Source organism: Urocitellus parryii, chromosome 6 (genome assembly GCF_045843805.1).
Source record: "Urocitellus parryii isolate mUroPar1 chromosome 6, mUroPar1.hap1, whole genome shotgun sequence".
NCBI lineage: Eukaryota > Metazoa > Chordata > Mammalia > Rodentia > Sciuridae > Urocitellus > Urocitellus parryii.
The window spans coordinates 89103301-89128314 of record NC_135536.1 but is presented as its reverse complement, the minus strand read 5'-3'; the positions used below and the strand labels follow the sequence as shown (position 1 = coordinate 89128314).

The 25014-nt window shown below is 39.6% G+C and overlaps 1 protein-coding gene, 1 long non-coding RNA gene and 1 other non-coding gene across 7 annotated transcripts in view; 1 reads left to right on the top strand and 2 right to left on the bottom strand.

The window, feature by feature from the left end:
- Mapkbp1 (mitogen-activated protein kinase binding protein 1) overlaps positions 1 to 21645 on the bottom strand; it is a 54337-nt gene extending 32692 nt beyond the window's left edge. For 2 of the 5 annotated variants that reach the window (XM_077799847.1, XM_026392532.2), the window contains exon 1: positions 20803 to 21458. In XM_077799847.1, the coding sequence (XP_077655973.1) occupies positions 20803 to 20919 (117 nt within the window). In that variant the 5' untranslated portion in view covers positions 20920 to 21458. Of the gene's footprint in view, positions 1 to 20802; positions 21459 to 21556 lie in introns of those variants that run through there. The other 3 variants (XM_026392510.2, XM_026392521.2, XM_026392503.2) reach the window with 2 other exon arrangements.
- LOC113185431 (uncharacterized) lies at positions 10172 to 16200 on the bottom strand. The gene is made up of 3 exons (XR_003301127.2): positions 16124 to 16200; positions 10807 to 10910; positions 10172 to 10345 (listed from the first exon to the last, which is right to left on the bottom strand). It is a non-coding gene; the product is annotated as an uncharacterized LOC113185431 (long non-coding RNA).
- On the top strand, positions 13838 to 13942 carry LOC113186171 (U6 spliceosomal RNA). Its single transcript, XR_003301238.1, has one exon. It is a non-coding gene; the product is annotated as a U6 spliceosomal RNA (small nuclear RNA).
- Positions 21646 to 25014: the final 3369 nt, after the last annotated feature.

Here is a 25014-nt window from a genome sequence, read left to right as displayed (position 1 = left end):
AAATAGGCAGGGCAGTATTGTGTCTTCCTGAAAGAAAGGAGGCAGGCCAATTCTTCCTCACTTTAATAAGATAAACAGATAACCTCTTAGTAGCCTATTCTCAAGAGAGAAGGAAAGAATAAAACCATGTGTTTAAGTGTTCTTCTGGCTCTCATTAAAGGAGATGAAAAAAAAAAAAAAAAAAAAAAAAAAACCACAGGCAACAGGGCTACCCGTTCATTCTAGATAGAACAGTTCCAACCTGTAGACTGCAACCTATTAATGAGACTTGAAATCCATTTAGTTGATAATGAATAAACAGAATAGTACAAAATATTGCATAGTAAGTAGTAAGTGAGCCACCATGCATGGCTCTTTCAAAAAATTTTGAGAACAATCCACATTAAGAAATACATTTTAGGGCTGGGGCTGTAGCTCAGTGGTAGAGTGCCCGCCTCGAACGTATGAAGCACTGGGTTTGATCCTGAGCACCACATAAAAAATAAATAAAAATTTTTAAAAAAGAGTATATAGGAGTTCATTTATAAAGAAAAGAAAGAAATACATCTTAAGCCCAGCACAGTGGTGCACTCCTGTGATCCCAGCAGCTTGGGAGGCTGAGGCAGAAGGAACCAGAGTTCAAAGCCAACCTTTGCAATTTAGGAAGTCCCTAAGCAACTTAATGAGACTGTGTCTCTAACTAAAATATAAAAAAGGGCTGGTTCAGGGGTTGAGTGCCGCTGGGTCCAATCCCTGGTACCAAAAAACAAACAAACAAAAAACATTTTAGCCAGGCCTGACGGCTCATGCCTGTAATCCCAGTGACCTGGGAGAATGAAGCAAGAGTTGTGAGTTGTGACCAGCTTTTGCTCTGGCAGATGGAGGCCAGCCTTACAATTTAGTGAGGCCCTGAACAACTTAGTGAGACCTGTCTCAAAATAAAATATTAAAAGGGCTTGGGGATGAGGCTCAGTACAAAAATAAATAAATAAATAAATAAATAAAAGTTTCAAAGTCACTGGAATGCTATGAGGGAATCCTAAAATGAAGATTCTACCCACTGCCCTCACAATCCATTAGGAAAGATGAATGGTTAATTATACAATAATCTAACATGTAATAAAGGTCATAAAGAAGAGGAAGAGAGATGACTTTTGAGCAAACAGGGAAGAGAAACAAGGAAGCTTTCTTGAAAGTATCTGGGTCTCACTGTAAGTCAGAAAATACAGAGAGAAGAAACCCTCTGTAAAGAAAGCTGTATGAGCCCGTTTGGTGACAGGAAATAACACAGCAGGTGAGCAATGGTAAAAGCAAAGATTGTATGAGAGTATTAAGTCAGGAGAGACAGAATGTAACCAGAAGAGGAAAGACCTTGAATGTCAAACTAAGTGGGGTAACCTGCAGGCTCTGGGAAGCCATGGAAGGATTCCAAACAGGAGACACAATCAAAGCTATGTTTTGGTGATAATGTATGTGAGACATACTAGGCAGGGAGCCTAATTAGGGAGCTGTTACAATAGTTCAGATGAGAAGTAATGAAAATCTAGACCAGCATGGAAGATAGTGGGAATGAAAAAGAAATGCATTCAAAAGCCATAAAGCAAACAGAATTAGAAAGACTGGGCAATGAACAACTGTGGGGGAAAAAAAGACAAACTCAAAATTCTGAACCTCAGATGTAGCAAACAAGGTGATGCCATGAGCAGAAAGAAGATCTGAGTCAAGTCCAAGGAGATAGAAGCACATAACATCTGTTTTAGACATGTTCAATCTGAGGCACTTTAGAGATATTTGAGAGGAACTACATAAACACTCAATTTAGCAACATAAAATTAATGCTTGGAGAGAGAAACATTTAAGAATTAATCACATGGGGGCTGGGGTTGTGGCTCAGTGGTAGAGCACTAGCCTCACACGTGTGAGGCACTGGGTTTAATCCTCAGCAGCACATAAATAAATAAATAAAGATATTGTGTCCAACTACAACTAAAAAAAAATATTAAAAGGAAAAAAGGAATTATTCACATGGAGGTGAAAACCACCACTGAAAGTCCAATGAGATAGGAGAAAAGAGAAGAAAAGAGGAATAGGAGAGAAACTAAAGACAGCTTGAGGGGAAACCTGTTTTTAGCATATGGAGAAAATGAGGTATCAGTTTTTTTTTTTTTAATTGTTGTGTTGTTGTTATTGTTTTGGGCACCAGGATTGAACCCAGAAGCACTTAACCATTGAGCCACATCCCTATCCCTTTTTATTTTTTATTTTGAGACAGGATCTCTCTAAATTGCTTAGGCCTCGCTAAATTTTGCTGAGGCTGGCTTCAAACCTGCAATCCTCCTGCCTCAGCCTCCCAAACTATTGGGATTACAGGCATGTGCCACAATGCCCAGCAGTTAGTTTTAGGAAAGAGGACAACCAGGAAACCAGTGAAGGGGAGAGTTCCTAGATGGGAGGAGCAGACAAGTGAGCACTACAAGAAGTAAAGGCTGGGCATGGTGACACATGCTTATAATCCCAGCTATTTGGGAGGCAGCAGCAAGAGAATCACAAATTTGAGGTTGCCCTGGGCAACTTAGTGAGACCCTGTCTGAATTTTTAAAAAAAATAAATAAAGAGGGCTGAGATGTACTAAGTAGTAGAGCATCCCTGAGTTCAACCCCAGTATTTCAAAAAGTAAAGAAAAGAAAGGACTCTTCAGAATCCAGACCATATGCAATGCAGGTGGTACCACACAGGGGCCCCAGTAGTCCCAGACCCCTAAAAACAATCCCAGAATCTTTGGGCAAGGCTTTCTAAACTTCTCTAATCTCTGTCTTACTCTGCTGTGGTGTCTGTTTGCCTACCTCTCTGGCCCTGAATACAACTGGTCCATGATCTATAGGGAAGGTTTCAGCCAGTGAAACAACCAGTCTGTGGGAGCCAAGACAATGGCAGCACAAGAAAAGAGATTCTTGCTTGGAACCCTAGCATAAACTGTAAAGATTTTCTCTCCTTTTCTTAGTGAGGACCACTACAGGGACTCTGCTGATGGCATGGGAATGGGTGTTCCCTCAAAATAGAGAACTAAGAGGCCTGAGTCACAAAGGCCAAGGTCACCTAGGATTTGGCAGACCTCAAATTGGTAATGAAACTCTAGCAACTGGAATGAAACCAATCTGTTTTTGTTGCCATGTTTTGTTGCCACCAGCTTCCTCCTTCCCCCTTCCCCCACTTCTCAATTCCACTCAATACAAGTTATAAATACCTGAGTTGTAAGTCATTTCAGCCAAATCATGGCTTTCTATTTCTATAAACAAGCATGTTAGAGACCTGTCTAAGGCAGAGACTCTCTGCCCTGCCCTCCCTGCCTTCAGGTTAAGAATAACTATGTTTGTCTCTTGCCCACACACTACACTCTAATCTCACAAAGAAGATTCTCCACTAAGATTCTGAGAATTGCCACTTTTGCAAAAGCCACAAAGGAAGCCCAAGGTCAGCATGTTTTATGCAGAGACTTGGGGGGCTGGGCAGAGACTCGATACTGGACCTGGGATGGGGGTGGGGAACACCACTTACTATGACTCCTTCAAAGTCCAAAATGCCAACTGGTCAAAGGTAAGTAGGGGCAAAATGGCCATTCCACGACAGGCAAACAGACCTGGCCTCTTGACTCTGCTCTTATCTCTACCCAGTTAGACTGATTTACAGTTCCACTATCTAAAGTATATACTACAAAGGTTTCCAGAAACCAACAATTTCCAATTAGACAGAAAAACCAGGCTTTCTTGCTTAATAGCTGAGAATTAGTTGGAACTGAGTCAACTCTCCTGTGCTGGAATTAAAATAGCCTCAGCTTCTAAGGTAGGTAAATCTGGGAAGAGGTGACCTTAGAGATCCTCTAGCCATAAACCCCTGAGACTGGGAAACTAGAACAAAGAATCCCAAACCTGGTCTATCAGTAGAATTACTCGAGAATTTTTTTTTCTTTTTTTCAGATTGCAGTCCCCATCCCATTTCTATATCTTATCCCACAGCTGGCAACTACTTTTTATTTAATTAACTTATTTATTTTGCAATACTGGGGATTAAACTCAAGGTCACTCTACTACAGAGCTACATCTCCACAGCCTTATTTGAGAGAGAGAGGGTTTTGCACCAGTTGAACCAGGCTTTTCAAGATTTTGAATCAAGTTAGGCATGGTGGTGCCTGCCTGTAATCCCAGCTACTTGCAAGGCTAAGACAGGAGGAACTCAAGTTTTGAGGCCAACCTGGGCAATTTAGCTAGACCCTCTCAAAAAGGAAAAAAAAAATGTATATATAACATATGTATTTTTTTTAAGGCCTGGGGATATAGCTCAGTGATAGAGCACTCCTGGGTTCAATTTCGAGCACCATAAAAAAAAAAAAAAAAGATTCTGGATCAAAAGATACAGGGTAAGGTTTAAGAATGTGCCTATTAAAAACTCTTCAAAGTCAGTGTGGTAGGGCATGCCTATAATTCCAACTACTTGGGAAACTGGAGCAAAAGGATTGCTTCAGGCTAGGAGTTAGAGGCCAACATGGGCAATATAGTCAAACCTGCTGTCAAAAAATTTAAAAATAATTTTTAAAAAAGCCCTCTCTAGGTGGTTCTAATGATAGTTCTAATGATCAGGCTGTGAACTATTAAACTTAAAGCATCTTGCCATTTTATTTTCAAATTTTGGCCACTCCTGGGACTAAGAGGAGAAAAGTATTCCAAGTCTGAAAAGATACCCATGGGGGGGGGGAGGGCAAGAGGTTCTTGTGTAGAGAGAGGCGCTACAGCAGTAAGAGCTACCATTTACTGAATGTATGCTCTGTGTAGCAGCAACCATTCTAAGTACTTCACACAGATTATCTAATTTAATATCCTTGACAACTTTATGAAGGACTAGTATTAAGTCCATTTTTCAGATGAAGGAATAAAGTAAGTAGTAAGTAGAAGAACCAGGATTTAGATTTAGGGCTGTCTTTTCCAGAAACTATGATATCCTAAGAAAGGGGTTCAGGTTTCCCAACATCATGAGAATGTTTCTGTTTCTGGCAGAGCACAGAGGGAAGTCACCAAGCCTCCATGTGGGTCTTAGCAACAGGCCTTAGGCCCAAAATAGAAGGCAGAGGGCAGTCAGGCATAGTGGGGGTGTGCTGGTAGCCCCAGCTACTTGGGAGGCTGAGGATCACTTGAACACAAAAGTTCAAGAACTGCCTGAATAACATCCAAGACTCCATCTCTTTATTTTTTATTTTTATTTTTTTAAAGAGAGAGAGAGAGAGAATTTTTTTTTAATGTTTATTTTTTAGTTTTCGGCGGACACAACATCTTTGTTTGTATGTAGTGCTGAGGATCGAACCCGGACCGCACGCATGCCAGGCGAGTGCGCTACTGCTTGAGCCACATCCCCAGCCCAACTCCATCTCTTTAAAAAACAAACAACAACAAAAAAAAAAAAAAAAAGAAAAGAAAAAGAAAAAGAAAGAAAGAAAACAGTAGGGCAGAGGGCATCAGGATGAAGTAGAGGTCTTCACTTGCTAGTTTTAATGTATTTTTTAAATTACCAGAACTTATCAGTAGTTGAAATGAGTCTTAAAAATGAGTTCTGACCTTTCCTCACTGAGATGGTTGCAAAAAAAGAGGAAGGGAGGGTTTTCCTAATGTCAGAGTATCCCATGTGGTCAGAGCTTGCTCATGTCCAGGTCATGCTACAACCTATAGTCAATATGTACAGCTGATGGGGCTGGGGATGTGGCTCAAGCGGTAGCGGACTCGCCTGGCATGCGTGCGGCCTGGGTTCGATCCTCAGCACCACATACAAACAAAGATGTTGTGTCCGCCAATAACTAAAAAATAAATATTAAAATTAATAAAATATATATGTACAGCTGACACCTGTTTCCAAGGCAACTGGCATTGCAGTGTCAGAAGCAGGAAAAACTGATTTTATATGCATATGGAGAAAGAAGTAAGGAAGGCATTAGACTGAAGAGGAGGGAACGAAGGGACACTATCTCTACATACCCTAGTTTTCTTAATCTCTTGGTTTCTAATTTAATAACTGAGGAGATTACTAATTGTTCCTTATCTGGACTAAGTGTACAAAGTGAATGTGCGTCCTAGAACAAGAATGATGTGGGGAGGGCTCTCAGTGCCCCTGTAATCAGAATAATTTGTGCCATGAAGTTTCCCTGAGAAAAGGGAATGTTTCTTCAACTAATTATTCTCTACAAAATACTTACTTCCTTTCCATCTCAGTGCCATCACTTCAGTTTAAGCCCTCAGCACTACATTCCTGGATATAACAATGGCTTTCAGATCAATCTTCTTACTGTACACACTGTCCTTCCCTCCCTAACCTGTCAGAGTAACATTTGATTAGCAGAGCTTGGATTATGTCTCTCTGCTGTTCAAAAACATTCAGTGGCTCTTACTGTCAGCTAAATGAAGAATAAATATCTTAGCCTAGCATCAACGGGTCCTATTTTTCTTCTATTTCCTTTTACTCACCTATATGAATCATGTGCATTTATCAACCTGGATTATTTATTATTCTGGAAAAAAGCCTCAGGGCTTTAGCTATATTCTTCTACCTGGAATCCCTTCCTCTGAGGACCAGCTCAAAAGTCATATCCCCTGTGTCTGGACCTTTCAATGATCACCTAGCCAAAATGATTTCTCCCTACTTGGGACTCTTACAGCAGCATTTAACTTGCATCACCCACACAGCAGGTACCACTTAGTACCTTATACAGAAATTCTCAATGGATTTGTCTCATCTCTCTTAATAGTCTATAATCAACTGGAGGGCAGAGACTGTGTCTCATAAAACTATGCTTGTATCCCAGGTCACAGTGTTTAATATGTCTGTTGAATCTTTTTTATTTATTTATGGTATTGAACCCTTAACACTGAGCTACATCTTCAGCTCTCTTTTTGATACAGGGTCTCAATAAATTGCTGAACTTGGCCTTTGGTTTGAGATCCTACAGCCTCAACCTCCTGAGTAGCTAGGATTATAGACATGTACCATCATGCCAGGCTGAATCCATCTTTTAAATACTAAATTCCTTTTTCTCCTACCAAACATACATACACACATACACACACACACACACACACACATGCACATGTGTGTGTGTGTATATATATAATATATATATATATAATTTTTATATACATAAAATTATTATTTTTTTAGTACCAGGGATTGAACCCAGGGGCACTTAACTACTGAGACACATTCCCATTCCTTTTTTTTTTTTATATATATATATTTTATTTAGAGACAGAGTCTTGCTAAAGTTGCTTAGGGCCTCCCTAAGTTGCTGAGGCTGACTTTGAACTCATGATCCTTCTGCCTCAGCCTCCCAAGTCACCGGGAACACAGGTGTTCACCACGTGTACCACTATGCCAGCCCCAATCTAATTCTTTAGAATATCTTAAATAAAAATACTTATGAATACTCTAGTTAATCTTACTAATTCTTCCAGAGAATTCTCCAACTATCTGTCACTGCCTGCCCTAGAAGATGGAGCAGGAAGTAAGACTTTGATGCCTTTCCAGAAAGAAGAGGGCCTGAATGACATAATCCATGTGCATAAATCACCACAAATACTCTTATCCCTTATCTCATTTACACTATAAAGAGTAAGTACAAGATGGCACAGTGGTGCATGCCTATAATTCTAGCAACTTGGAAGGCTGAGGCAGGAGAATCTCCAAGTCCTAGGCCAGCTGCAGCAACTCAGAGACCCTCAGCAACTTAGTGAGACCCTGTCTCAAAATAAAAAAATAAAAAGAAAAGGGGCTGTACCTCAATGCCCCTTGGCTTCAATCCCTAGTAACAACAACAACAACAAAAAAGATGAAAAAAAAAGGTGGGGGCGGGGGGCCTGTAGGTGTTTCTCAGTGGTAATGCATCCCTGGGTTTAATCCCCAGTACTGGTAGGGAGGGAAGAAATAGAAGAAGGAAGAAAGGGAGGGAAGAAATAGAAGAAGGAAGAAAGGAAGGGAGGGACGGGGGGGAGGGAGCGAAGAGTTAAGTTCAAAGTTCTGGGGGTGTAGCTCAGCAGTAGAGCATTTGTCTCGCATGTACAAGATCCTAGGCTCAATCCCAAGCAACACACATACACACACACACACACACACACACACACACAAATAAGTTAAAAAATAATAAAGACAATTTTAAAAATTAAATGACCAATGTTATGCTTAAAAAGAGATTTAAATGTCCTTTATAGCCAGGCAGATCACAAGTTTGAGTCCAGCCTCAGCAACTTGGTGAGACCCTATCCCAAAATAAAAAATAAAAAAGACTGGGGATGTGGCTCAGTGGTAAAGCACCCCTGGGTTAAATACCCAGTATAACACACACATACACACACACACACACAGGTCCTTTATAATCAGAAACAGATGTATCTATGATAGTAGTATTAACAGTATTATCTCTGAGGTTAGAATTATGAAAGACTTTTCTTCTTTATGATTCTCTATATTACTTGTGTAAAATCTTTTCAGAAAGCACATGTACTTCAAGAAGTATCAAAAAAATATTTCATTTATTAAACTTACTAACCAAGAAAATATTCTTGAAGATGTTAGAAATGAATTATGTAAAATTAAACAAGCTCTAATCATAGATTTGCAAGAAATAAAAATTGTTATTATCTATTACCACTTTAAAAACTAAGCCTATTACTTGAGATATATTTTAAAGTAATACTTGTGTATAACTGCTTTGATGAAATATACAGTAAATTTTTTTTTTTTTTTTTAGAGAGAGGGAGAGAGAGAGAGAGAGAGAGAGAGAGAGAGAGAGAGAATTTCTTTAATATTTATTTTTTAGTTCTCGGCGGACACAACATCTTTGTTGGTATGTGGTGCTGAGGATCGAACCCGGGCCGCACGCATGCCAGGCGAGCGCGCTACCACTTGAGCCACATCCCCAGCCCTACAGTAAATTTTAAACATTTTAGACTTAAATATCAAACACACGTTTAAATTGGAGAGACATTCATCTTTATTGTTTTTCTACTTACAAAAATAATACAAGTTTATTGTTTAAAATTCAAACATTACAGAAATATATAATGTAGATAGTGAAAGTATACCATAATCTACTATCCCTCCCTGAGATAACCAACATTAACAATTTGGTATTTATAGCCTCACTTTTTTATATGCATATGCTCACATGTATATGCTTTAACAAACATATAAATAGTCATTAACAAGAAACTGTTATACAATTTGCTTTTCTTCCCCATTTCTGTCTTATATATCCATCCATATCCGTACATACAGATGACTTCATTCTTTTTAGCAGGTACAGAGAATTTAATTTCATGGATGTATTCCAGTCCCCTATTGATAATTACTTGGATAACTTCAAAGACATCACCGTTATGAGTAACACCAAAAAAATTCAATTATACATCTGTGTAGTGTATGTGCATAAAGACACCAAAATTATAACTTCTAGATCAAAAGGTATGAACATACAAATTTTTCTTTTAATATATATTATCAAATTCTTCTCTAAGCAAGGTGGATAAATGTATGCTTTCCAACAGTACAAGTTAGGTATGACTCTACTTACATCCGTACATCTTCACATATCTTGTTTTTATAAGCAAAAATTATTTAAATAGAATATTTAAATATTCTGGTCACAACATTATAGAGACTTAATAGGTTATAAACAAACATGTTTTTACACTCCCTGTAAATTCTTAGACTGAAAGGAAACTACAGGAACAACTCACTTCTCAAATTATTTCTCAGTATAATGAATTTGCTCTAAAATAAAAAGTTATTCCCATATCTGGAGAAGCTACTGCTGTTAAAAAGCATGCTCACCACCCTAGTGGTTTCTATCCTGACAGAAAATTAGGACCCCTCCAACCCCTTGGAGTTCACTGGTTTTACTTTCTTTTTTTCATTTTAGAAAACTTATATCTGTAGCCCTGAAATAAATTACACAATAGTTGGTATCAAAAATAACATTTGCGGGCTGGGGATTGGCTCAAGCGGTAGCGCGCTCGCCTGGCATGCATGCGGCTCCGGTTCAATCCTCAGCACCACATACAAACAAAGATGTTGTGTCTGCGGAAAACTAAAAAAATAAATTAAAAAATTCTCTCCCTCTCTCCCTCCCTCCCTCCCTCCCTCTCCCTCTCCCCCCCCCTCTCTTAAATAAAATAAAATAGAATAAATAACATTTGCTATGCCCTCCTTTTGGTCAGTAGTTAAAGTACTGTTGATACAAGTCAGAATATTGGAAAGAAAAAAATAGAGGACAGGTCACAAAGAAAAGCCATGCAGAGTGTGTCATTATTAAATGTTGGAATGAAAGAAGCCGAACCTGCAAAAAAAAAGGACTGCTCACAAATGGAAACTTGAAGGAATAAAATCTTGCCAGCAAACTAGAAGAAAATTACTTGGTATTCTAGAAATCTGTGAACCCTGATAATATTAGCAATCTCTTTATAGCTGTAAAGTTATTTGGGCTTACAGTGTGCTTTCACATTCACTAAATCTCATTTAACCCTCACCACAACCCTGGAAGGCATTAGTATTCCAATTTTACAAATGAGAGAGGTCAGCTCCCTCAGATGTGAGGATATTGCTCCCCAACCCCAACACACACATATATTCCCCTCAATTACATGCACTCACACCACCAGGCTACTCAAAGTGTGGCCCAAGTAAGACAGCTTGGGCATTACTTCAAAGCTTGGTAGAAATGCAGAGTCTCAGGGTGAGCCTGAGTCTGCCTTTTGGCAATACTTCTGCCCCACTCCCACCCCAGCCCCAGGGGCCTACCCATTAATTCTTGAGAAGCCTTGTTCACCAGTCAGTTCTGAGTTTGTTATGAGGCAAAGTCTGTGATAGCTGCAGTACAGTCCTCACAAGAGAGACCCAGCAGTCTGGGGAGGAAGGGCATCATAAGCAGAAAGAACATTGTTAGAGAAGTCTGCAGTAGGTTATTAAGTCATATGAAAACAATCATGATGTGCAAATACTGTCCTCTGCAAATTGAAAAGCCAACAATGAGTGTCAAGGTAGCAGAGGAAGGCCTACCTGCCTGCTGCAAATTTAATTCTGACAAGCAGCTGCTTGCTTTTCTCTAAGGTAGGAGCTGGGAGGTGGCAAGAGTTGGGTTTTTTTTTTTAACATGCTCCACCCTCCTCCCTCCTTGCCAACTATAGCAAACTACCGTGAGCTGCCCGCCATCCAAACCACTTGGCTTAGGGCTTCCTCTGCTCAGGGCAAACTGAGGCAGTGCAGGGAAGCAGGCCTTGAGATCCCATGCTTTTGTACTATACCATGAAATCACATTTCTTGAGAGAAGAAATCAAAATAATTCAAATTTGAAACCAGGTGAAGGCAAGGCACTTGCTCAAGAACTTTGCAACCCTGGAGCCCACACAGCCCAAAGGAGTCAGGTGGGCAAGTGACCTTATTTTTATGTACGTTCAAATTCACTGAACCCTAACTGTCATAAACCAGATCAGTTCCTAGTATGGAACATTTTAGAACCTCTCCTATCCACACAGAAAGAGGCATTTTGATCCAGGTACTCTCCACAGCTTCAAAAACAAGGTCAGTTGTGAGCTGTAAAGATAACAAAGAGGTGGAATTCAGAGGGAATAGGTCTAGGATAGACTAGCAACTAATCAAGAGCATAAAGTACACAATCAACTTGCCAACCAAGCCACCACAGATTAAAGCTCAGTAATACACCCACACACAAAACTAACCAAGTCATCTGTAGGTCTTCAATTCACTCCCCATACAACTCCAACAGAGAAGCAGCAACTTCTTGTAACTTATAGTCATTTAGAACCACGCAGCTGCACCCCATCGACTTGATTCAAATTCCCACAAAACCACAAGTTGCATGGTTCCTAATAGTACCACAGTGTGGCTCAATGGTTAAGCACCCCTGAGTTCACTCCCAGGTAAAAAAAAAAAAAAAAAAAAAACCCAAAAAACAAAAACAAAACCTAAGAGTACCACATAACAAGAAGTGGGGGAAACAGTTCAGGAAATTTGGAGGTGGAGATGAGAAAGAAGCAATATAGAGTAACAGGAATTACTGAATGATGGCTCTAAAATAAGTATAAGAATTTAAATTGAGTTCTATGGAGAATAGTGAAGAAAAAGTATATTTTTTAAAGGAAATACCTTTTCCTAAGCTGAATGTAGGAGATGACTCTTGGCTACAGCAATTCAAGGCATATTTTTGTGCTCAGTGCAATATTTTGAACCTAAATCCTCCCTAGGAAGATAACTGAATAAGTGTGGGTGGGCTTTGGAGTTAGGAAAGCCTAGGTTGAATTCCAGCTTGGCCATCTACTAATTGTGTAACCATCCTCTACTCACCTGACCTCTCCTATCATCACTTTCTTTATCTACAAAAATGGGATTATGGTAGAGTTGAGTAAAATTTGAATAATACATGTAAAATGCAAAGCACAGTACCTAGTACATAGCAAAATAAATCTTAATTATTATTACCACTGCAAATACTATTATTCCTATTATTAGTAGTACAAATACACTGCCAATTGCCTAACAAAGGTTGGACATGGTGGTTCATACTACCTGAAAACACTGAATGGCATAAATGGACATAGTTGGGAAAAGAAACTTGAAAAACAAAATATCAAAATCAAGTCCTTAGGTATATTAATTTTTTAAAATAAGTCATCTTGAGGCTGGGGGTATGGCTCAGTAACTCAGTGGTAGAATACTTAACTAGCATGTGCAAGGTCCTGGGTTCAATCCTCATTTGAATTCAATTCACACACACACACACACACACACACACACACACACACACACCCCATTTTGATTATGTAAGATAAAACCTCATTTTTATTTTCAAACACCTTGACGACACTATTAACATCATATCTTTCAGAAGCTGCAAACACCTTGGCATTGTTCTATTTTTTTTTAACTTGGATGGCTGTAAACATAGAAGAACATTTAAAAATTATTCATAATATAATATTACATTTCATAAACTTTCTTATGTGTAATATTTTGTAATTTTTTAAAGTTTTATTTTTAAGTGCCAGCACCTTTAAAAGGGTCAATTGAACTTATGGAGAAAAGATCAGAAGCACTCTAAAGGAAAGTAGACCTCAAAAACTGATAAGAGGGCTGGGGATGTGGCTCAAGCGGTAGCGCGCTCGCCTGGCATGCATGTGGCCCGGGTTCGATCCTCAGCACCACATACAAACAAAGATGTTGTGTCCACCGGAAACTAAAAAAATAATAAATATTGAAATTCTCTCTCTCTTAAAAAAAATTAAAAAAAAAACTGATAAGAAATGATGATGAAAGTTAGTAATTACTTCAAGTTTGGTATAAATGAAAAGCAAAATTCAAATCCCGGAAGAATGCAGGGGTTATATATAGCTCAGTGGTAGGTCACTTGCTAGAATGCACAAAACCCTAGGGTTCAATTCCCAGCACTAGGAGAAAAAGAAATCTGAAGAACTAAAGAAGGAATCCTCCTTCTCAGGATTCCTCCAAAAGAGCAAAGTTGGGGGGAAAAATCAGCCATATGGTTTCACAAAAGGCTGTTACAAGATCTTCAAGTAAATTTAAATTTCAACTCTGAATGACTTTAGCTTCACCTCAGTTTGAGGGAGAAAGATGAGATGTGTAAACTTAGAATTCAGTCTTAAAAAAACCTGTTTTGTAGACTAGGAAAGCAATAAAAACAAAAACAAAAAAAGCATTACAAATATTCTCTGTGATAAAGACAGAAGTCTAAGAGGAGACCTACACTATAAAATCATTTGTCTGTAAGTGTTCTTCTAAACCAAAGGAAAATACTGTGCTCGCTTCGGCAGCACATATACTAAAATTGGAATAATACAGAGATTAGCAATGGCCTGTGCTCAAGGGTGACACACAAATACTTGAAATGTTCCATATTTTTACCCCCACAATTAAAGTTGAAGGAATTCTGAACAGTTTATTAAAAAAAAAAAAAAGGAAAATACTGTGGTCAATTAAGAAGCACTATAGATGTGCTGCTATAACCACTGGAAGGAAGGAAAGATTTGGAAAATCTGATCAAAAATACCAACCCTAAACTAGGTGTGGTGGAGTATGCCTGTAATCCCAGTTACTCAGGAGACTGAGGCAGGAGTATACAAAAGTTTGAGGCCAGTCTCAGCAACAAAACCATTTCAAAAATAAAAACAGGTCTGGGGGTGTAGCTCAGTGGTAAAGTGCCTCTTGGTTTAATCCCCAGTACCACAAAAAAATAAAAATAAAAAAAAAAAACCCTAAAGATCCACACTGCCCAGGTCTGACTGTCATATTCAATATTATTATCCCCCCAAACACATGCCCTTTTTTTTTTTAATTTTAAGATGCAAGAGAAGGTAAAATCCATTAATAGGGTTAGTTAACACCCAAAAAGGGAGTAATTCTCATTCTATACCTCTACTAAGAACTGCTGTGAAAAGAAAACTGGCAGAAAACCTGGACTTATCTTGCTTTAAACAATGAATCCCAAAGGAGAGGCTTAATTTGTAGCAATGGGAATGCCATGTATAATATAACAAATCCTACTGAAAACACTGTAGCTTTTTTCCCCTTAACAACAATGCAGTCTGACCATGAAGGAAAACCAACAGAAATGCTGAGAACAGTAGGACAGACTACGTTCTCAGAGAAGTTTAGTGTGAATAAACACAGTCCCAAATTTCAAGCCCTGGATTGCTCTTCAAACAAAGGGCAGTGATAACAGTCACAAGCCCAAATGTGAGATTCTAGGGGTTGGTAAGAAGATTGCAGAGGTCAGGCTAAAGCCTCACATATACCTGTGTTTTTCATTAGTCAAGAAATGAAAACACATGTGGAAGACAAACGGAAGACAGAAGTGAAATCAGAGAAATACCAAGGTCCCAAAGACATTCAAGATACCGGCAGGAAGTAAGACAGGGGAACTTGCCCTAAATTGCAAAGTGAGAGAGGGAAAATAAACTTGGAAAACTATGAAATGAGTGAGGCCAAGTAGATGTAGGAAGCCTCCAAAAAACAATCCAGAACTTCAAGAGGCTGGAATACTTTTAGTCAGTAAAGGAAGAGAGGTGTTGTTGGGTCCAGGGAGGGAATTCTCTTTCTGATGAGAATCATTTTGAAGACTGAAGGCAGCTGCAGGCGCCGGAAGGAAGATGAAACAAAGATCAAACAAAACCAGGAGAACACCGAAACTTTTCATGGTAAACCACCTGTTCCAAGGATCTTAAGACACTCCACAAGCTTAATTCAAGAACACATCAGAGGGCTGGGATTGTAGCTCAGTGGAAAAGCGCTTGTCTAGCATGTGTGGGGCACTGGGTTCAATCCTTAACACCACATAAAAGTAAAAATAAAATAAAGGCATTCTGTCCATCTACAACTACAAAAAATAAATAAATAAACAAAAGAAAGGTATTGTGTTCATCTACAATTAAATGTTAAATATATATATTAAAAAAAAACACATCAGAGACAGAAAATGTGAACTTGACCTAACGTAACTCAACAAAGGACAGTGAGAGGCTGGCCACAGGGGCTTCTGCTCCTGATCATGTATTCTAGGTGGGGAGCCTGGAGAATTTGTATCAAACACTAAAACATGATGGCACACATCAATTTCAGCGGCTCTGGAGGCTAAGACGAGTTCAAAGCCAGCCTTGCAAAAGCAAGGTGCTAAGCAACTCAAGGAGACCCTGTCTCTAAATAAAAATACTAAATAGGGCTGGGGATGTGGCTCAGTGGTTGAGTGCCCTGAAGTTCAATCCCTGGTACCAAAAACAAATAAACAACAACAACAATAAAAACCTCTAAAACACTGTTGGTTCCTATGGGTTCTAGGGGAAGTGGGTAGTGGAATGGTGAGAGCAATGACTGGCCAGGACTCCCGGATATCATCATAAAGTTTCTTACTACTACTCACAAGGGAAATTCCTGCTGTTTTGCCTTAGTAAGGCACTGATCAGCTCCTCACATCTGACCTCACAATGCAAAGTTCTATCAAACTGATCCCTGACAAAGCAGTTTGTGAGTAATCTGTCTAGAAGACACAGAAGAGATAAAAACTACTCAAGGAAGAAAGTATACTTACTGGGCTAGCTTGATATACTTTCAGAAAGAAGTCTCAGTGAGGAATTGGATATGAAGAAACAGATCTTAGGATCCTAGCATCGAGTCCAAGGTTTCATAACCAGCAGTGGGCATCAGATGAAACTTAATATTTTATGCAACTACCAAACACCGCCCTCAGAAGTTCTGATTCCACAGAGCTAGGATGGGCCTCAGGAATGTATATTTTAAAATGTTACAAATATTCTGATGCCTCATGGCCTTTCTAATCGTTTCCCAAGTTGAGAGCCATTAAGCTAGAGCTAATGATTCACATGCTTGGAAAATGATTAAGTTCCCTCTCCCAAATAGATTAAAGAATTCAATACTAACATCTAGGCGTAAACATTGAACAAAAGCTGCAATTAGATTACTGCCAATCTTTTCTCCTTCATAAAACCCACCTACACAAACTCTTCTTAGAGCCACATATTAAAAAGATCAAAGCACCACCGTATAATCATGTTGGGTGGGGGAAGGGAGAAAGAGAGCACGCTTGAGAGTGAGGAAGGAAGGAATAGATTTACAATCATAAAAACAGAACTAAAAGAAAGTCCCCCTGCCCATTGTTTCCAGCAGAATAATATATAACCCAGACTGGATTAATAGCTATTAACAAGGAATATTTCAAAACCTCCCTCACTTATTTTTTCAAAATTTAACAAATCTCCAGCACTGGTAATCTTTTTGTATCCCTAACTTAAATCTTGCCTGCTCTGCTTCAGTCCATTTCTGTGCTTTGTTTAAACAACAACAACAACAACAACAACAACAAAAAACAATTCCGCTCCCTCCATATAAAAATCATTCAGTAACTTTAGAGTGGGAGGGTTAGTTACCAAGAGCATAGACATTTGCTTCTTACAGAAAACAGCCTCAACTGAGATGACAGGCAAGAACTGACAAATGTACAGGATTTAAACTTGAAAGGTATTTATAACTAATAACTTCCATCTATACTTTATCAAGACTCAGCAGATAGATCTGGAACAAAACTTCAAATCACCCTTTTTCAATTTACTCCACTGAAGAGACTTTCCTCCCTTTAAAAACCTTATAAATATCTCAACTCTCATCTACTCTTTGTAGTAATTTAAATCCCCACCTCTACTGGCTTTCTCGTTTAAACTATATATTTAATTTAAATATAAGTTGTTGGTTATTTTTGGTAGCAGGGATTATACTCAGGGGTGTTTTACCACTGAGCCACATCGCCAGCCCTTTTTATTTTATTATTTTTTTATTCTTAATTTTTTTTGGCTGGACACAATATCTATTTTTTCTTCATTCATTTATTTATTTTTAAAATATTTATTTTTTAGTTGGACACAATATCTTTATTTATTTTTATGTGGTGTTGAGGATCAAACCCAGGGCCTCGCATGTGCTAGGAGAGCACTCTACCGCAGAGCCACAACCCCAGCCCCTGGCCCTTTTTATTTTGAGACATCATCTCCCTAAGTTGCTAAGGTCAGCTTTGAATGTGCTATTCTCCTGCCTCAGCTTCTCAAGCCCCTGGAATTACAGGTGAGGGCTTCCTGTTCAGCTTAATCACATTTTAACCATATGTATATGGTTAAAATCAAATCTAACCATATGTATATGGTTAAAATCAAACCCACTGCCTCATACATGCTAGGCAAGCGGTCTACTATTGAGCCGCAACCCCAGCCCTCTTATATCCTTTTCAACTAAATAGGCACATATTAAAAGGCTCAAAGCACCACCATAGAATCTCTTACTTCTTTTCACTTACTTGAATCTCTTCTTTTTCATCATTTTATTATTCCTAGTTTTGATTTCTCTTCTAAAAAGGTCATAAAGCCTCCTGATCATTTTTTATTCTTCTGTACTTATTAGACATGTTTAAACTATTCTCATTCATTTACTCCTTTAATATTTACTACATACTGTACATACTATATACACTGTCCTAAACAGTGTGATGTAAAAGAAATAAAGAACATGATCCCTGACCTTAGGAAATGAAGACATAAATAAAAGAGCAGAAATTGATTTCAAGGTAGTGAGACTAGTCCAAAAAGGCCCTGTGTCTTTGGAAAATATGGAGATGATTCTAAAAGTAATACAGAATTTGATGAAAAGGAGTAAGAAAGCAACCTTAGAACAGTATTATTCAAAGCAGGAGACCACCTAAGGTAAGAGCTGTATAAAGATCCTGACATTGCCCCCTCAAAAGAGGCTTGTCTTTTTGTCTTCAAATTTTATTTCAGAATTAGTTATCCTTGAGCCACAAGTTTTCTGTTACTGATTACCCACAGCCACCATATATTAGAGCAACTCATGAATTTAACAGACTAGGTCCTATGTGGGTTACCACAAAGCAGGCTTTTTAGAATAATCTTAGGCAAAGATCCTTTGCTAAGGAGTGTGGGGAGGTACCCAAGAGGCATCTTGGGTACTAGATAACCAAAAACTGTTCATACTCTTGGGTGTATAGCACTCTTCCTTTGTCATATCATTCAAGGGTCACTCAATTTTTCATAAATATTCCCTTCATACTTAGGTTTAGGACAGACAAAAGCTTTAAAGCAGTCTGAAGTACTGAATTGATATTAGAAACAGAGATGTTTAATGGTGATCACAGAGATGTCCCCTTTTTTTCAGTTTTCCTGGAAAGCTCTTCTCTTGACTCAGGAGTTATGATTCAAACAACCCCTCCTCTAAGATGTCTTTCCTAATTCCCCTAAACTGACTTATAGTCTGACGCTGTGCTTCCATTAATAATTTACTGCATACTTCTAGAAAATCCCCTATAATTATTTGTTTACATGTTTGAATAGTCACAAGTTCTCTGATGGTAAAGCTAGTGTTTTATTCATCCCTGACTCTATACCTAATAGGACTAAATAAACACTTGTTGACTACATTAATGATGAATGACAGTTTTAAACAATGGTGATGGTACTATCTGGATTCCAGACCAAAACTGCAGTATTCACACTGAAAACTAAACTTCCATTATATATTTCTGCCATATATTCCATTCCTGAAGATTGTTCTAATAGTTCTGATCACTGCCAAGTTACTGGCCATGAAGATGAGTATCTGCAGTATTAAGAATGAGCAAAAAGTGTCATATCTAAGACAATTTCTAACTTTCAGGTTCACTCTCCTGCCTCTAGAAAATAGGAACAATGATAATTAAGAGTTCTTTAAAAATCAAAGTATGGTGGTCTGCACTTACAGTTCCAGCTATTCAGGAGGCTGAGGCAGGAGAATTGCTTGAGTCCAGAAGTTAGAAACCAGCTTGGGCAACAGGCAAGAACCCATTTTTCGTTTGTTTGTTTGTTTTTTTACCAGAGATTGAACCTAGGGTGCTTAATCACTGAGCCACATCCCCATCCTTGTTTATTTTTTATTTTGAGACAGAGTCATCCTAAATTGCTGAGGCTGGATTTGAACTTTCAATCCTCCTATTTCAGCCTCCCAAGCTTCTGGGATTATAGGAATGTACCATCCGACGCTGTGTGAGAACCCATCTTTTAAAAAAACAAACAAAAAAAGGACTTAGAAGGATCACTATCTACACCACCATGGAACGTTGAGGCAAATTTTTATTCACTATATCCCCTGCTGAAACATAAAGAAAAGCTGCTGTTCACCTTATTCAAATCCAATTAAGGTTCTGCTAAGGGACAGGGGTCTGAACTGAGTCCTCCCAGAACCCTGTCATGTTGTACATCAGCACTCTTAACTCATTCACCAGGTTTACTCATCTCTCACAGTCAGGCAAGGTAATAAAATGCTACTGTCTCAAATGACTCTCCCTGTAGCAATCCTGTACCACACAAGCCTATTGTGTTTACAGGCTGCTAATAAGACACACAATTTAATCTGATCCTGTGGGAACAAAGACATAGATTCCCTTGAGGGAGTAAATAAATTTAGTCTATTTTTGTATTACCAAAGTTGTGGGGTTTAACAAAGTTGAATAAAGCATAAGGACCAAAATCCAGACAAGTGATGGGATGGAAAAAAGGACTTTGCCTCTGGGAACCACTTGGCTCTTGGCATACAGTGAATGGGATAAGCAATATCAAGGGCAAACTAAGAGAACTGTTTTTGCTGGCACATATGTGGCTCCTTGCATGTTATCATTCCTAAGAAGGCCAAGACACTCCAGTTAATTAATTAGGTCTCTTAAAGAAATAAATTTGTTTTGACCCCAGATAAGAGCAATTACCAGACTAATATTTCAGAAAAGGTGCTTAAGATGTTAAGGTATTTCCTTCTGTTACTACAGTCTTACATAAACCCAGCTGTCAATACTGCAGCCACATTAGTCACACAGGGTATGTAGTTCCATTAGTCCCTTCCAAGAAGGGAAACTGAGTCATAGTATATCAACTAGCTTCCAGAAGCAAACACTTAGTTTGTAGTGAGATCATAGTTGAACTCACCTTCCTACTATTCACCTCTTTTCATGGATGAATCTCAGCACTGCCTACCCACACCACTCTTTTTCCTCCAACCCAAAACCAAATCACTGCCTGCTTGAGAGGCAGAGGCCTGCATATTTGATCTTTTAGAGCCAACAGGAGTGTCTAGCTCTCTTCTTTACCAAGAAAGAAGAAGGTGAAATAAGAACATGGAGCAAGGAGAAGATAAAGAGATGGAAAGAGGGTGGCTATGACTCACCTTGGAGCTGAGGTCCTCTCGCCTGTTTCCTGCCTTACTCCTGCGTAATTTGATGGATGGGGACCGCAGCAGATTCTTAATCCGGCTGGTAATGGTTGACCCTTCCACGGCCATCATGATGAGGAGCCCGGTGGGACAGTCCCTGTCCAGTCTTGGGACCTATCTCAACTGTTGGACTGCCTTCTCACTCCAAACAGCCTTCCAAAATGACCTCTCACTGGCCTGAGATGGCAGAAGCCACCTCAGCATCACAGTAGGTGTCTTCTGCCTACCTGTCTGCCACTCTTATCCCTAGGTATTGCCCTCCCCTTTTCCTTCATCCCCACCTTTAAGCCCTGCGTGGTTTCTTACAACGTGAGAAGGAGCTACACGAAAGGGGCGGGGGGGACCCTGAACTGCGAACAGATGCCAGGCCCACGCCTGCGAGAGGCGTTTAACTGGAGAATGGGGCAGATTCTAGTAGAACTACTGGCAGGTATGTTCTCCGTTAACGCCGAACTGTTCCCATGGAAACTGCACTGTTCAGAGGAGGCGGCCAATGGGAGGTTCACGGGGGACCGGCTGGCGGTTGCGAGGACACGATGTGGCTGGGCTCGTGATGGCCCTGCAACTCGTTCTGCTAAGGGAGCCTCCCTCCCCCACCCCCGACCCTCAGGAGCTCGCTCTCCGCCCTCCACAACCGCCTAGACTTTTCTTTCACCCGCCTCAGAAGCCCCTGCTACTCGTCAGCGCCCCCGCTCGGGCCCAGCCTCACCAGCCCCGGGGCTCGAGGGCTGCCCGGCTCACAGCGCCCTCAGGCATCGCGCTCGGCGATTTCAGCTCCGCTGCGGCCGCAACAGCAGCAGCTATGGTGGCACGAGCGGCTCAAAACGCGAACTAGCGCTTGGGCCAAGCTAGGGACTGGGAAGGAGGAGCCGACGCAAGGGGGTGCGGTCTGTAGCCAGGAGGTCGTTTCGCGACTGGACAAACCAGGCTTGCGGGGGCGGAGCCAGCGAAAGACCTAGGAAGACAAGGACTCGGGACTGGAGAACTACGGATTCTGCACAGTATAATTGTTAGGTACCGCTCTTAGAAGAAGGTCAACAGAACACGGCTTCAGAATTGAGAGAACCAGGCCTTTTATGGTATTATAAGCCTGATGCCCTAGAGAACTGCACTTCCCAGAGCCCCAAGAATATAACCACGCCCCCAGAGTGCTAACGTTGGCTTTTGATAGGCCGGAGGGACCGTGGCTGAAACAAACTAGCTCAGAATTACAAGGCTGAGATACAGCCAAAAAACTCGGCTCCCATCCCACCCCAAACGCTAGGATTTAAAGCGGTTCCAATAGTTTCTGATCACGGCCAATCTAGTGCTTGGCCCACGTGTTAAAGATTCCTCGGAGTAATCCAACTCAAACGCTAACAACAGGATTTCATCTGGGCAAGCTGATTGGTCGTGATGGAAGAAAGGGGAGGGAGACAGAAACTTCGAATACAGCTTTAGGCGAGCCAAGAGTGAAACCAAGTCAATTAGTTTATGGGATTTGTTTGTGTCCTGTAGTGCTCTCCCCGCAGTTAACCAGGCCTGTGTTATTCCAGATGTTTCCCTCGGTCCTGTCAAGTTTTACTTGTGAATACTACCCCCTCTTCCCCAGGGATACTTGCCGAGATCACTGTGAAGCCTTCTTGGACTGTTTGGTGGTAGTTTCTCCTGCTCATGGAGGTGAGGGGAACACATGGAAATATCACTACGTATTCCTATTTCATAGATATATAAGCCAAACATTTATTCTCTAGAAGCCCTAGAATTCTCCACCTTGATTACTACTTCAAGAAACTACCTTATAAAAAAGTTAGCCTAAGTCAGAAGACTTGGACCTGAGGAATAGTAGTACAGTGTCTCACCCTATCCAGATCTTTGGGATTCCTGAGGAAGATTATATATTAGCAAGAAAGACGACTAAACAATGGGTAGACCTGGTACAACCAAATGGCAAAGCAGGAGGTGTTGCGTATACTTTGGCCACAAAAACAAGATTCATAAAAGTTCACAGGTTGACATGGACAGGAAAGATGTCACCCCTTGTAACATCTCACTGGCAATAGATTGAGTCAGGCCTTCTACCCTTCAACAATGCATTGTAGATCTAATGAAACTAAAATGGGACTTTCCCAAAACTGGAAAAAGGAGGTAAGAAGCATTAGCCTTAACTGTACAAACAGGTGGTTGACTCCAGAAACACCTTGCCAGTCTGTGCTTGGACTTTTCCACAAAGCTAATTAACACTGCTAATAAATGGTGCCACCTGGTGTTTTTTACTTGTGTGCAGCCAACCCTAGCAACTTCCACTTCTATCCATGAAACAAGAAAAAAGTGTGCCCACAGTTATTCATAATTCTCTCCAGGTCATTTTTGGGTCCACTAACAGCTTTCTCACCTACCCACTCATGGCCAAATAAAGGGTTTATGAAGTGTCATTGGTTATTTCTTATCTAAAGCTACTTCAGTTTAGTTTCAGAGAAAAGGTTCTCTGAATTGTTCTCATTTTAAATTGAAGCTGCACTGGCAAAGCTCCTGCTTTTCTTGTCTGAGATGATCTACTAAGATGATCCTTTTTTAAGATAAAATACAACTGAGAACAGTGTAATGAGAGGATGGAATCTGGAAACTTCCAAAGCCCCAAATCACATTTTTAATTCTTCACAATTCAAGCCAACCTTTATTGTCCAAGTACCATACCACCTTTTGAGATGCCAATATGGAAATAAGTGTAGGCTGTTCACATGCTTCATGAAATCCTTAGAAAACAACACTCCCATGGCAGGGGCTGTAGTTCAGTGGCAGAGCGCTTGCCTAGTATGTGCGAGGCACTGGGTTCCATCCTTAGCACCATATAGAAATAAAATAAAGGCATTTTGTCCATCTACACTATATAAAAAAAAAATCCCAGGTCCAGTATGAATATCAGTGTTACTCCCTTATCTCTCCCCTTAAATACTTGTCATCCCAACTCTCCAAAATGCAGTTGTCTCTTTATATAAAAAGTATTTCGTTGTCCATACACTATTTCACTATTCATTCTCCTTGTATATGTACTAAATCTGTATGCATGTTTGTCATATTCTAAAATTCTAGATGTCTGGGAATAAATGTTATATAGTTGTCTTGTTTAGCATTATGCTCTTTAGATGCAAGCTGTATATTCACCCTAGGCAAGTAAGGGGCAATTAAATGATTCTGGAAAACTTAACAGGCTAAACATTTGCTAATCAACTCAAATTTATTGAGCACCTTTACATGCAAGGCACTGTGAGACAGCTGAGACCAAAGACTGCAGTTGGAAAGGGGATAAATTTCAAGACAATGCTTCCAATGCTGCTTTCCTATTCAACAAAAATCTCTTCTACCAGAAGTTTACAATAAAATTTAATGGTTTAGCCTTAGCACCCTCCACACTCACCTCCATCACTATTAATATTTATGTGCCTTTGTAGAACAGTTCAGTCATTTTCAATATATTACAGTTGTCCCGGTTTAAAAATATAAATAATTTCCTTTTATTTCAAATATGTATTTTAACTGTTTTTGTTCAACTGACAGTAAGTCTAACTTCGCTTTAATTTTCCATGCACCAGCCGTTCATGCCCATTTAAAACTTATTTCCTCATAGTACTTTCTCCAAAACCAACATTTTGTGCAAGAAAAGTATTGATTCTTGGTTTATTAGTCATTCTTCATAGAAGTACCTGAAATGTGCTACCTACATGGTGTATAGTTGTTGTGTTTGTTTGTTGTTTGTTAATTCTGGGAGTGAGGGACAAGGGTAATCATTATTTTCTAGACCTGTCTTCAAAGTGCATTTAACTCTCAATTCATCCCACCCCATTCCATTTCAAATATCTCAATCAGTACAGTTAAGGAAAAAAATATATACTAATAAACACTGTCAAAAATAACACATGGATTGTCTGCCTTTGTCCTATATTCAAAATATTTTCAAGCCTGTTACAGAAAGATCTAGCATCAGGTATTTCATCCATAATTCTCGGAAAAGCAACTGCATTTATTATAAAATTATACAAAGTAAGTAATCTATATAAAGCTTGTATTACTGAACTTGATCTGTTAGAGACCTCTTAAATAGGAGTAGCTCAACTTCTAAAGAATGCCTTTAATAAAACATTTTGTAATTATCAAAGTAGTCATAGTATCTTGCCTCAAGAATACTTA